The sequence below is a fragment of the Antechinus flavipes genome, chromosome 4 (genome assembly GCF_016432865.1).
Source record: "Antechinus flavipes isolate AdamAnt ecotype Samford, QLD, Australia chromosome 4, AdamAnt_v2, whole genome shotgun sequence".
NCBI classification, from domain to species: domain Eukaryota; kingdom Metazoa; phylum Chordata; class Mammalia; order Dasyuromorphia; family Dasyuridae; genus Antechinus; species Antechinus flavipes.
Genome location: NC_067401.1, coordinates 197257721 through 197272152, shown reverse-complemented (window position 1 = coordinate 197272152; position 14432 = coordinate 197257721). Strand labels below are relative to the sequence as shown.

General features: G+C 38.0%; 1 protein-coding gene across 5 annotated transcripts in view; it reads right to left on the bottom strand.

The window, feature by feature from the left end:
- CMTR1 (cap methyltransferase 1) overlaps positions 1-14432 on the bottom strand; it is a 63699-nt gene that overhangs the window by 15052 nt on the left and 34215 nt on the right. For all 5 annotated transcript variants that reach the window (XM_051996791.1, XM_051996793.1, XM_051996792.1 and 2 more), the window contains 9 exons: positions 12844-13042; positions 11239-11357; positions 9271-9367; positions 8741-8873; positions 7491-7670; positions 4257-4313; positions 3351-3408; positions 2785-2853; positions 1686-1817 (listed from right to left, as the gene is read on the bottom strand). In XM_051996791.1, the coding sequence (XP_051852751.1) occupies positions 1686-1817; positions 2785-2853; positions 3351-3408; positions 4257-4313; positions 7491-7670; positions 8741-8873; positions 9271-9367; positions 11239-11357; positions 12844-13042 (1044 nt within the window). The remainder of the gene's footprint in view (positions 1-1685; positions 1818-2784; positions 2854-3350; positions 3409-4256; positions 4314-7490; positions 7671-8740; positions 8874-9270; positions 9368-11238; positions 11358-12843; positions 13043-14432) is intronic.

Genomic DNA, 14432 nt, shown 5'->3' with positions numbered 1-14432 from the left:
TTTCTAGCTACTACAAACAGGGCTGCCACAAACATTTTCTTCCATTAAATTTTAATCCTTTCTTTAAAGGTCTTTTTTTTGGAAGACAATTTTTGTTGCACTATGGTTGGTAAAAAAAAAAAAAAAATGTATTTAACCTGTTTTTCTGTATTTGTTTGTGAGGTTTTTATGCCCTAATTACATGATTAGTTTTTACAAAGTACCGCACATAGCTGAGAAACACATATACTCTTTTCTGTTTCCTTTGAATAATTTTTTTTAAAAAAAACTATCTTAAAACTTTTTTTAAATTCTATTTAGATCTTTAACTTCTTTCTTGCTTCTCATTTTGCCATTTTTCTCTAGGCCTTAAAAAAGCCACATTGAAGTAGTCCCCTATTAGACTCTTACTATTACTACCTGCATTGTGATTAACTTTTCCTTTTAAGCATTTAGATGCTATGTCACTCAGTGTAGATATGTTAAATATGGATACTTGTTTACTATAGCGTGCTCCTACAAAAGCCAAATAGAACTTCTGTGTTTATTTCTTTTAATTCAGTACATTTTGAGTGTTGCCTTGTCTGAGATCAAGAATGCTACCTTTGCTTTTTTTTTAATACACTTAAGGCATAACAGATTTTGTTCCACCCACTTATTTTAACCTCATGTAAATCTGTTTCCAATATATTTTTAGTAAATTCTGTTTTCTAATTTATTTAGCTATCCTCACAGTATGGTTAAATTCAACTCAATCATCTTCACATACATGACTATCATTTTAAAATTCCTATCCTCTGACTTTTTCCTTTTTTCCCCTATCTTCCTTCAACCCTTCTTTGCAAAGATGGTACAATTAAAAGTGTGCTCTTTTTAATGATTTATTAAATTATAATCTATAATAACTGAAGCATTTCTGTTTCTCCTCTGCTACCCCCTTCTCTTGCTTGTAATCACAAGTTTTTAACTTTACTCTCCTTTTAATCCTTCCTTCATGCTGACATTACTCTTTATTTTTCTTATGACTACTCCTTCATCAATCCTAAATTCCCTCTTAAACATCATTCTCTTTTCTTCTCTTCACTTCTCTGTCTCTCCCTCTCTACCTATTTTCCTTCTGAGCCTAATATCCTTCTATATCAAACTCTTTGTGTATGTATGTTTGTATGAATATTAGCAACCTTTTTTTGGTTCGAATCAAAGTGACATTCATATAATGTCCATTCTCCATATTGTGAAATATACTCCTATTTATATGAAACATTAAGCTCCTTCCCCTTCCTCTCTAGTATGTTCCAATTTTTAATCCTCTTCTTACAGTACACAAAATGACCCCCAGACCCTCCTTTTGTCTAAACTCTATGACTCTTGAAGACATTAACATTCTAAAGGAACATTTGTTTCTTCTCCCTCTATTAAAATGAGTTATTGTAAAGACACATGGAGAAGTCCAAGGTATCAGTAAAGTCAAAATGTACTAGTCAAAAAGACTAATTAAGCCTTGTTCTGGGAAAACTACCCTCCTAATCATGGTATCTCCCATTTCATGTAAGTGTAGTGTGTGCTCCTACAGACAACAAACATTAAACACTACCAGGGAGCAAAACAATAACCTTTAGAGGCTGTGTGATGCCCTAAACCGGGTGCAAAGGAACCAAGCTAGGTTGGGAGAAATCCAACCTAAGAAACTATACCCACCCACTCACCCCTAAGCCAATGAGAAACTTCGGCTCACTCCCTGACACCATGCAGCGGTAGTCCAGAACACAGCGAATCTTATCCAGGGTTTTGTTGTTGAGTGGAGTAGACTTATAGCTAAAGATATCAATATCGGTGCCCTAAAGCAGGATTGAGAGAAAGAACAGTTAAAATAGGATACCCCAGTCAAAGGGTCTGAATACTATTACCCCTGCACCTCCCCCCTGCCCAAAGCACACACTGAAAAGGACATATTTCAGAGTGTCTGGAGTATTCCTTTAGGGCCTATTATAAGAGGCTGAGAAAGAAAAGAACACAGAGTTTCCAAGTGCATGCAGATCGATTCACCAGCAACTATAAGGAAATGTCACTAGAATATAAAAGCCACCCCCTCAATAAAACCAAAGGGAAGGATTTTTTTAGTTGTTTCTTCAGAGGAGTGAAGGCCTCTCTCCTTCCCTTTCAGTTCATTTATAGAGTCTTTTAGGGTTATAATGAGGTCTTCTTGTCACACATTCCCATAGAACAAGGGCTACTACACTCTCAGCAAATCAAACAAAACTCAAGAGAAAACACTGGATTGGGAAGGGTAAGGAACAAAGAACTACCAGTTGAATAGGAATGAGACCAAAAGCCTGAGAACTGCTGGGAGAGTGGTCTGGTAAACCAGGGCTAGGTCAGTAAGTCTGAACCCAAATTCTAATTTTTGCTAGCACTTGGGGGATAGGAGTTGTCTCTGTTCCTTTGCCTCAGCTCTCTACCTACAAATCAGAATCCACTTTTCACAGAGATATTTGAAGGAGACTGTAATGGTGAATCCCACAGGAGTCAAGTAAGCTGGAAACAGTAATGATCACTGTGCTCAGGAGAATGGAGATAATTAACATGGTTGCATCTTGAGATGAGAGCCATCAGAGCCTTTGTGACAGCTTCCCTAGGGATGTGGGGGAGGTGTCGGTGCTAAGGCTTTACAGAAGGGAGTGACACATTCAAGCCTCTGGGAATAGGATGGGGGTGAGGAACAGTCATGCTGGATTATCTCAAGGATTTCTCCCACTTCTCATCTCCAATCTTCTCCCAGATACTAGCCATCCCCATCCCACTCACCTTTATTAATTCAAAAAATTTAGACTTTGGATCTGAAGAAGAGAGAGCAACTCTGGCTTGATCTGGAATCTAAAGGAAGATACATAATTTTAGTTTGGAGACTCACTGGCTCCTGTGTATATTTGGGGGGCCAGATGGCAGGGAGAACTGAGAATACCATTTGGAACCAGGGTGAAGAAAGTAAACAGGAATCTAGATATATTGCCCCTTGGGGTTAGCATACCCTTGATATCACCTTTTTTGCTCTGGTAATCTTTGAGACCAGTGTGGCTACACAGAAAAATAAATCAACAAATTTTGCCTCACCTGCCCACCAGTCCTCAACTTCCAGATCTGGCCACAGGGAAACAATAATGTGAGGGAGTAACTGAAAGAGGAAATTCAAAATAGAGTGTCCAATGGTAAGGCTCACTAAGGGCAAACGAGTTCCTTTCAGCCATCAGTCTGGTTCCTTGAAGGATGGGGAACCAATCAGGGAAGCATTAAGGCTAAAAATACTTATTACCCTCCTTTAGGGCAGACCAGGAAGCAGCCTGCTGGGCTCTGACCTGTATAGATATACTCACCCCCCAAAGTTGAAGGCAGCCTTTTCGGATTTCTGCCTGGCGTGGTTCACTAAGAGTCCTGTAGGAAAAGCCAACAACTGATTAACATACCAGTGATGCTCAGAAGCTTTACACTAATGTATATAACAGGCCCAGGCATGCATACATACTCTTCCACCATTAGCCTGGGACACTCATGACACTTCTTTGGGGTTCTCACAAAATTGGAGGTTAAAATTGGAGACCTGTGCCCAGGCTGAAAAGAGGAAGGAAGCTATGGAATTGCTTATGTTCCTGTTCGTCTAAGAGTTTACCCAAAAACCACCTTTCCGTGTCCCCATCAGCATAGTCTAGTTCTCTCTATTCTAACCAAACTGGAATCATCAGGCTTCTCTAAATAAAGAAGTCTATGAAAGTGAATCAAAACTCACCCCCTCCAGGAAATTTTTTTTTTTGGACTAATTTTACTTCACTGATCACTTTTCATTCCCTATGCTCCTTTGGCACTCACATATTTAATTTCTATCATTTCACTGAGGCAAGGTTTCATACCTTATTTATTTTGTATCTCCCTCAGTACCTAACATAGTGTTATGAATCTCACAGCAACTGATGTGCACTGAAAAAACAAATGAAAACTGTGCTGCACTTGCTGGCACACTACCTTATAATTGTCCTCGTGGCATTTCTCATGTGTTAACTTTATTCCTTAAATAGACTGTAATTTCACTCTTTGAGGGTAGGAACCACGTCATATATTTCTTTGATTTCTCTCAAATTAGCATAGTGTTGCACACACTCAACAAAGTGCTTAAGATGTTGACTTGAATTATAAAAGGTATTGGGGGTGATATAGTCCCAGAAATCTTGCTAATCTGCTGCCCGTGGTATACATAACGCCCTCCCATCCAGGAGAAAAACACTCACGAGTCTTGGACAAAGGCATAAATTTTGGCCAGGGCTTTGATCTGTGAGCTGCAGTGGCTGAAAGAGAAAACAACTTGGCTTTAGGAGAATTTATAAAAACAGAGCCATTAATCAGTGGCTTGAGGAACTGGAATCAAATAGCGATAAAAGGATCTTTACCATCAGTCATCTTACCATATCATTTGATTTTGATTGGGCTTAACTGCCAATTATTACAATGTGACTAAAGATTAGTAGGCCATAATTCAATAAACTTGTGTGGAAGTACCATCCATATCCAGAGAGAGAACTATGGAGATTGAATGTGGATCAAAGTATAATATTTTCATCTTTTTTTGGGGGGGAGAGGTTGGTTGTGTGTCTTTTTTTCTCTTTCTTTTTTCCCCTTTTGATGTGTGCGTGTGTGTGTGTGTATGTGTGTGCGTGCAGCATGACAACTATGGAAATATGTTTAGAAGAACTATACATGTTTAACCTGTATCACACTGTTTGTTGTCTTGGGGAGAGAGGGAGAAAAATTTGGAACACAAGTTTTGCTAAGGTGAATACTGGAAACTTTTTGTATGTATCTGGAAAAATAAAATACTATTAAAATAAAGGAAAATGCTAGGCCATTTTTATCATAACTGTTTCTTGGGAGTTATGGGAGGTGGTATAGCTAAAATAAAAATGTACCAAGTTAGACAGGAAAAAACATTTTATTCTAGGTTTGCTAACTAAGTAGCTGAGTTAATCTCAACAAAATTATTCAACCTCTCTAGGCTTTATTCTTCATGTCATAAGGGGAGCTAACCTCTGTCCTACCTAATCTCCCATGGTATCAATGAAATAATTCATGTGAAAGTACTTTGAAAAAAGCCAAAAGAAACATACAAATAAAAGAGATTCATTTTTATTGTATGTCCTAAATGGACCAAGTAGAAGACTTACAGTGGATTAGGGAAAGGGATTTTCCCCTCTCAACCCCTGAGTTATGAGTGTTTCCAAACATTCCCTAATTATTTTAAACTTCTCTAGGTAATTTAAAAGTCTAACTTTTAGCAAAAGCCTTTCAAAAATTTTGTACATTTCATGCTAAGTTTAAAATACATAGTATTGCAAAGGAAATGAATTATGCTGAAATACAATTATCAAAAAAATATTTAGTTCACAGACTTTAGACGAGAAGCTTCAGATGAAACTCAACCCTATGGCCAGGTTAAGTACCCTTGTCTTAAAGAGCTGCCTTGAGTAGCTGAGAATACACACATAGAAAGTGTCAGACAGGACTCTGAACACAAGTCTTCCTCTTCCTGATACCCAGGGTCAGCTCTCTAGTTATTATACTATGGTAACTCTCAAGTTATCAGATTACAACATCTTAAATAAAAGTTAGAATTGGACAAGTGGAAGCTAATGACTCTATAAGACATCAAGAATTAATCAAATAAATTCCAAAGAATGAAAAAAATCTAAGAAAATGTAAAATATCTCATGGGAAAAACAACTGACCTGGTAGATCCAGGAGAGACAATATCAGAATCACTGGATTACCTGAAAGCCATAATCAAAAGGAGGACTTGGACAGCATCTTTCAAGAAATTATCAAGGAAAACTGTCCTGATGTCCTGGAACCAGAGGGCAAAATAGGCATTGAAAGAATCCACTCATCACCTCAGAAAAGAGATTACAAAATAAAAACTCCAAGGAGCATTATAGCCAAATTACAGAACTATCAGGTAAAGGAAAAAAAATACAAGTAACCAGAAAGAAACAATTCAAATATCAGGAATCACAATCAAGAAGAGTACACAGGACTTGGCAAGGGCAACATTAAAGGATCAGAGGTCACAGAATGTGACATTCCAGAAGGCAAAGGAAATGGGACCACAACCAAGAATCGCTTACCTGGCAAAATTAAGCATAATACACCAAAGGAAAAAATGGTCATTCAATGAAATAGAAAGATTTCAAAGTTTCATAAAGAGAAGATCAGAACGAAACCAAAAATTTAACCTCCAACATCAAGACCCAAGAAAAAAGCAAATTAAAAGGAGAAAATTAAACAAAAGATTCAATAAAGTTAAACTTTTTACATTCATATATGGGAAGATGATACTTGTAATTCTTAAAAATTGTATCACTAATAGTACAGCTAGAAGGAATATATACATAAATAGGAGATATGCATATAAGGTGAATATAAGGAAATAACAAAAAAATTAAGGGATGAGAAAGAGAAGTACACTGAGTATTAGAAGGAAGGAAGATGTAGAATGGTATAAACTATTTACATAAAAAGGTACTAAAGACCTATGACAGTGGAGGGGAAGATGGGAGGACGGGCAACGATCATCGTATGGACCTTACTCTCATCAATATTGGCTCAAAGTGGGATTAATATAGATAATCCGTTGAATTTAGAAATCTATCTTACCTGGAAAGGAAATAAGAGAAGAGATTAAAAGTAAAAGGCAGGAGGTAGGGGACAAGGGATACTGACAGAAAGGAGACGAGATCAGGGGAGATGGTAAACGGAAGCAAGACATTGGTGAGGAGAGAAAAGATGAAAAATAGAAGACATGCAGGAGAAAGAATAGAATGGAGGGAAATACACAGGTAGTAACCATAATTGTTAATGTGAATGGGATGAACTCTCCCATGAATGGGATGAACTCTCCCATAAAATGGAAGTGGACAGAGTAGATCAAAAACCAGAATCCTACAATATGTTGTTTCAAGTTATCAGATAAATCAATTAAATTTGTTCTGTGGTATTCCTGCTTAGGAGACTACTACATAAAGTAGAAGACTCATACCAGTTAAAAAGAATTTTTAAAAAATGATCAAGTGGCAAAAACTCTGATGCTAAGACCTTCCAAAGCAGGCTGAGATAGAACTAAAGCAGCTCAATGATTCAGACAAGATAAATTTCAGCTGAAACAATGCAATGGCCACTCATACTCAAAAACAATGAAAAGGAAATTCTGTCTCTTGGGATTTGAAAGAGAAAATGAAACCTCTGTCATAGTCCTACTTTCCTGTATACCATATATGCTTTCACATTGAGATTTCCTAAGTTGGGATATTAACCACAATGATGACAAAGCATGGCAGAAGGGACAGCACTGGGGGTAGGACGAGGACCTGAAACAAGAATTTAGGCAGCATAGGGATGTACAGAAACCAAACCACAGAGGGAAGGATTCACAATCAGAAGACTCTGAATCTCTCAGCTCCTGGTTATCCCCTCACCTCTCATTGGATCGGATCATGTAGTCAGTGAATTCAGGGTCTCCCTTGATCACATCCAGGGGAACAACAAGGTTGACATCCAGTTCACTCTTCCGAAGCTGATTGAGCCTGTTGTTTACCTTGAAGAGGTATTCCCGCACGTCATCAATCCCAGACTTCAAGCTCTTACACACCACATACCTGCCAGAAGACATTCATTCCTCACAGTGAGCAAGAACTTTTCTACCACAGAGAGTACAACTTCCCTCCTGAGCCACAGCTGTCACTGATCTTTTCCCAAGACCATCCCAATGTCAATTTCAAGACTTTATTCCCAATAGTTCAGAAGACTCACACTTTGGCAATCTTTTTCCTCCATTAAGTAAATACTTTTTAAGTATCTATAAGCACATAAAACTTTATGGTAGTTGCAAGAGGAAATGTTAAGAATAAAACACAGTTGAGGCGGCTAGATGGCACAGTGGATAGAGCACCAGCCCTGGAGCCAAGAGACCTTGAGTTTAAATCCAGCCTCAGACACTTAACACTTTCTAGCTGTGTGACCCTTAGAATGTCACTTAACCCTAACTGCCACACACACACACACACACACACACACACACACACAAAGAATAAGATGTAGTTCCTCAAGAAATGCACATTAGTTCCAATTTTTAGTGCTATAAGAAAAAACTTTTCTCACAAAAAATTTGCAAAGTAGTATAAATATTATTATGCCCATTTTACAGATAAAGAAACTAAGATTCAAAAGTTAAGTTACTTGCCTATAATCATATGACTGATAAATCTTGGAGCCAATATTTCTGTTGAACTATGCTGCATAAAACAGACATCTCAGAGCTGGACAAACTCAGGAGACAGACATCCAGTAAGGGAGGTGCCACTACCGTGGGACAGGCCATTTCATTTTTCCATCACTTACTTTGGAAATTTTTCCTTATATAAAGCCTTTATCTTTCTCTGTTTTAACTTTTATCAACTATTCCTAATTCTGTCATCTGGGACCTAGCAGATTCAGCCTAATGCTTCTTCTACATGACAGGCCTGCAAATACTTGAGAACAGCCAATCATGGCCCAAAGCTATTCCACAGCTAAATTAGTTTGGGCAATGGTGTTGTAAAGATCTTAATGTCTCATTGGAAAACATCTCACCATCTTTCACTGTCATATTAGAGAAAAGCACCTAGAGGTGCTCTTTGGGCAATATTATTAGAGAGACTGGCCTATGTAAGGAGGAGGGGGATCTTACCTCTCTGAGTTGGCAGGTCGGCTGGTGACAGGTTTAAAAAGAGACACACGTTCAAAGCAGGTGTACAGCAGATATATGAGTCCCACACTGAATGGTGTGAACAAATCAAAGGTTTTACAGACAAAGTGGCCTCCTAGATTAGAAAGACAGAACCAGTTATAATCAGTGGGTTTTCAAAAAAAGAAGCAAGGGCAAGAAAGGATGTCATAGGGAGTCATTGTAAATGGAGGGCAGGGAAATGCAACCAGAGAAAACTAAGCCCTCCCTGCTTAAGAGGATATGGATGGATCAGGGCATGAGTTTATGAAAGGGATTTTTGAAAGTCCCTTTCTTCCCTGAATTCAACTACATGTCATCATCTGAATAGATAATTAATTATTTTGTACAAATAAAAGTTTGTACTTTTGACTGCTATAGAGTGCTCCTTCCATCCCCACACCTTTACACCAACAACTCCTCATTCAGTCCCAACATGAGAGTGACTCTGGAGAGCTCTAAAGTGATGAAACAACTGAAGTAGAATGTGTTACCTGTGCGGATAACAGACAGCCCTGTAAGAAACTGGCATAGCAATAGCTGCTTACTGAGGATTTCCTGCAGATTTTCTTGCTTCTCTACAGAGAAGCCCTGAAAGGAAAATATAAAATTAAGTACCATGAATGAACAATGAAAATTTAGACTATGGCACTTTGTGTTTTTTTAAAATCCTTATATCACAATTGCTTAATTTCATGGACACAAAATTGTTAACTCTCCTGCAAAAAGGAAATTGAGACCCCAAGGATAAGCAACTTTGCCCAAACTCGACTCCAATCCAGGAGGTCACCAATTTCTAATGCAATGTTCTTTTCAATTCAAATGATTCAAAGAGCGTCCTTTACCAGCCAGCAGCCCTTGAAATAGCATGGGAATCCAAGGAGGGAGATCAAGAAGAACAGAAGTACGTTGCTGACCTCATCAGAAATGAAGCAACCATGGCAGAATGAGGTACACTACTCTAGATTCTGTAGCACAATCTCACCTAAGACCTAGGGAACAAGTGTCCTTGCTCCTACACTCAGGATCACACAACAATCTCAATGAAAGTGACTCAAAAGAATTCTAAGTATAGTTTTGAAAAAGAAGATGCTAATATACTAATAAACAATAGCTTCTCAATGACAGAGTGCCTTTCATAGGGATCCATTTCCTACTTTCACTGGATCATTTGCTGGTCTGAGTCCTTGGTTACTAAATGTCCTTGGTATCTCAAAGTGTCTCCATGAAGGGAGCACAGATCTAGTCTCATGAAAGAGAAGAGAGGGTTGCTCCTAGGCAAGATTGGCTTAGGTCATCTGAGTTAGCAGCATGGAAAGACAGAACCAAAAAAGATGTGGGCCCTTCCCAATTTGAAGATATGGATGAAAGTATGACTAAAAAGTGATGAGTACCCAGCAATCTTTTCATATTGCATACATAAAAAGACAGTCCTTCCATCTGTGGGTCCTACCATCACAGGTATTATCAATCCCACATCCAGTAAGTTCAAAGCTAGTTTCCAAGCTATTCATTCTTCCTCAAATTGGTCATATCTGCTAATCACAGGTAGGCCACATCTTTCAAATTAGGTTATCTCTGACATACTGTCCTCACTCTTCTAAGGCTCCTAATTATGCCTTAACATTGCACAGGAGATGTATGGAGTATCTGCTGGCATTTACTTTAAAACTGGCCCCTTAAAGGCTTTTCCCTGTTCCACTTATCCTTTCTTCCTTTAAGTAAAGAAATTGAGACCAGAATTCTTTGGCCCTGGCCTAGTATAAATGGTGATTCACCCCAAATAAAGATTCTTTAAAAGGCTGAATTAGCAATGACTGAATTTTTTCTCCTAAGAAAATTACAACCAATTTCTTTCTCTTCCTTAAAAAGTTACCCTGGAAACAGGGTCCCTGAACAATTCACCATAGTCCAAAGACTTGCAGATTCCTACTACAGATTACCTTCCATGCCATTAATGTTTTCCTCCCCCAACAATAAAGCAGTAGTGCTGGAGAGGGGGTGTTAAGTGGACTTCAGCTTGTCAACCTGTCAAACAATTCTGAGACCAGGTAAATTTTGACAGCATATATCCAAAAAGGGCTGTCAGAAGTACTGAGATTGACAAATGATTTATGACTTTTCCCTATATGGTTTCTGGCTGGTTCATTTTAGCTATATTTATTCCTTAACTTGCCATGTCTCAGAACCAAATAAGAAAGTCTAGTATACCAATTTGCTCCAAGGGAAGACTATGCTCTTCACAAAATCATGTACACACAGTACAATACACTACCTTCCTGCTCCCTCCAGCCTTTAACCCTCACCCAAACTTTAGTTACAACTAAGAAATCAATTCCCATCCTGAATAAGAGATTCCATCAGAAGGTGACATAATCCAATCTTAACCCTTTATTGGGAATGCAACTTCTGAGAAGCTTAATAGCAAGAGGTCAACTTCTCACGAGTAAGATAGCACCTACCCCATCAGCCATCATAAAGTGTACACCCTTGCGATCTGTGTTATCCAAAACAAAATTTCGAAAAGCTGTGATGTTCTCTGGTCGCGTAATATCTCCATCTCCATCAATTCCACCCTCACCTAGGAAAATAGTATGTGATTAGTCCATCTACCAAGTACTTTCCTAGGCACTAGTAAACACAGCTCTTTTGGGCAGTGTCCTGAAGTAGTACAGTTCTTCTAATTCCTTGGAGGGAATTCTTACATGAGGCCCTTAATTTCACTGTCCTCATCACAAAGTTCAACACAAAGATAGACTAAAGTCCAGAGCTTCATGTAATAAAAACAATTTTATTGTCTTCATTATCTTCATTCTTCATTATCTAGTACCTTCATATAATTATCATTAAAAATAAGTTTTCTATGAAACAGAGGGTACTTCTTAAAGATAGCAGAGTGCTCTCTTTTATGATCTTAACCTCATTTTCAAAGCAGTAACATTTAAATTTAAATCTAAATCTTTTACTTAAATTTATGCTATCTTACTTCCTTTTGCTGTAAACCAAAGGAGGGAGGAGACAGGAAGTATGTGGTATAGAATTTTGCATATACTATGGGGAACAATGTTGGTTTTGCTTAATTCATTGTTATTCTTGTTATAAAGGCAGGCTTACTAGTTGAGAGAAATGAGAATGACAAAAAAAGTATCAGTGAAATCTAAAAATGACTTTTTTTTTTTTTTACAAGGTAATTGGAGTTAAGTGATTTGTCCAGGGTCATACAACTAGGAAGTGTTAAGTGTTTGAGACCAGATTTGAACTCAGCTCCTACTGACTCTAGAGGTGGTGCTCTATTCACTGTGCCACCTAGCTGCCCCTGATGTTTTTCCCCCCTAAATTTATTTGTTGGCTTATGAGGTTTTTCTTCCCTTATTCTTACTGAACATTAGGCACAAAGAAGGTTGGACAGATTTGGTGGCAAGCCCAGAACAATCAGGATCGATGGGTACAGGAAGTAGGCTATCCATCACCAAATATATTCCACACTCAAGAGTTGGTAAAAGGAATAGGATCTGTATTTCTTAATAACATTGCCATCATTTAGCAAAGGATCATATGATTTCATTACTTTCTGTCATTATAAGTAAAGACTTCCCTTTGAAAGGGGAGAATGAATAACTGACAAGAGTTTGCCACAATTAGTGTTTAAACCATATACAACTGGACTGAAGTAGAGGAACAAAACAGAGAAAGAAACAAGCACCTGTAGGTACAGGGTGCTGCTAAATTTGACTTTAATCTTAAACATGTAATAGCTGTGTAACCCTGGGGAAGTCACTTAACTTCTAACTGCCTTAGTTTCCTTATCTGTAATTGGGATAAATAATAGCATCTCCCTCCCAGGGTTGTTGTGGGGATCAATGGGATATTTGTAAAGTGCTTTGCAAAACTTAAAGCATTATGTAAATACTGCTATTATTACTATTATCTTAATTAATTGTTTCAACTCCATGGCAAAGACAGCCCAACAAAACTGACACAATTACAAAGATAGTGTTATACTCTTGACATAGGTTTCAGGACTCTCTCTTTTTTGAGAAGATAATTCCCCCTTCCACAATGCATACCATAGTAGGGTTCGAAGAGTTCACTGGAAGCTGCATAGAAATCCTCCAGTTTGAAGTCATTGGGCCCTTTCAAGGTCATTCCAAAGCCCTTTGCGTGCCACTTTTTCCTCCAAAGCACATATTCAGAGAAGCCTCCAGGGCCTGCACACACATCAGCAAAGTACAGAAGCTCTGGACTCCGGTCCTTCAACAGGGAGTTCTATAAAAGGAGGATAGGAGAAGAAAGGAGAGAGGAGAAGGAAGAAAGGAGAGGAGAGAAAAGCAGAGGAAAGGAGAGGGGAGGGGAGAAAAGGGGAAGAAAGGGAAGAAGAGGACAGGACAGGAAAGGAGTTCAGCAGGGATTATTTAAAGGGAAAGAAGGGAAGAAATGTTTTTTCACTATATAAACTAGCAACATTTGATTCTAGGACCACTGTACCACACACATAATCTCTGCAAATCCTCTCCCACTAATACTATGGATTTTCCAGCCACAGGCAGAAGATGCTAAATCTCCAGAACAGCTTCTCAAGCCTTTTCTATAACTACCAGAGCTAACTCCCTAATTAAAATTATAATGCAAACAGCCATTCCTAGAATTTGGCCTTTTTTCTTTTCAAAGTTTTCTCCCATGTTATTTTCCATGTATCTTCACAAGTACCCATGAAGAACACAGGAGAAAGCATTAACATTTATTCATAGAGAAAATGAGTCACAGAGAGATTAAATGACTTATTTAAGGTTAGCCACATAGTTAACTAGAGATGTTTGAAACCTAGACTAATTTTAAAATCTCCATTAAAATAAGAAGGAGCACTAAAGCATAAGTTCTCTCTTCTCTAACTACAATATGCATCTTCCCTTCTCCTTCTATCCTCTTGCTTCCATTCCCTCCATCATCTTCTATCTGTTGTTTTTTTTCCTTCTTCCTTATATTTATGTCATGCCAATTGCCAATAGCTCCTAAAAGCAATGCTTCATCCTGCAGGTGAGGCAAGGTTAGGCCCTGGATTAGCCTCTGTTGATAATGCTCCTTTAAAAGGGTGATGGAAATGTTCCTGTCCATCACTAGTGCTTCAGTAATAATAATCATGTAAATCAATTTTAAAGGTTTAGAAAGTGCTTTAAGTACACTAGTTGCACACAACAACCCTTTGAGGCTGTAGTTTACAGCTATTACTATTCCCATTTTATAGATGAGGAAACTGAGACTGAGCGTAATTAAATGATTTTCCCAGGTTAACAAAGCTATTCTGTTTGATCTGCAAAGCAGGAAAAATGTAATCACCATCTTAATGACTGGAAAATGCTGAGATTGTTATGAATTTTGAAGATTATAGAAAAGATTTTTATGGAGTACAGTAAAAATGGGAGAGAAGTTCTAACTACTTGCACTCTTTCCAGAGTACTCTGCCAAAAAGCAAAGGAATGAGGGTAATTTAAACCCTTGCACCTGGGGGAGTGAACATTCAGAGTTTTAGCATATTTCTAATTGAAAGTCAAATGGCTTTGAAAGTATAATTATAACAACAGAAACAGCTAGTAATTTCCAAAATGTAGTCCCCTTTTGAAGATATAAGAAGGGAATCCTAGCGATGGCAGTTGGACTT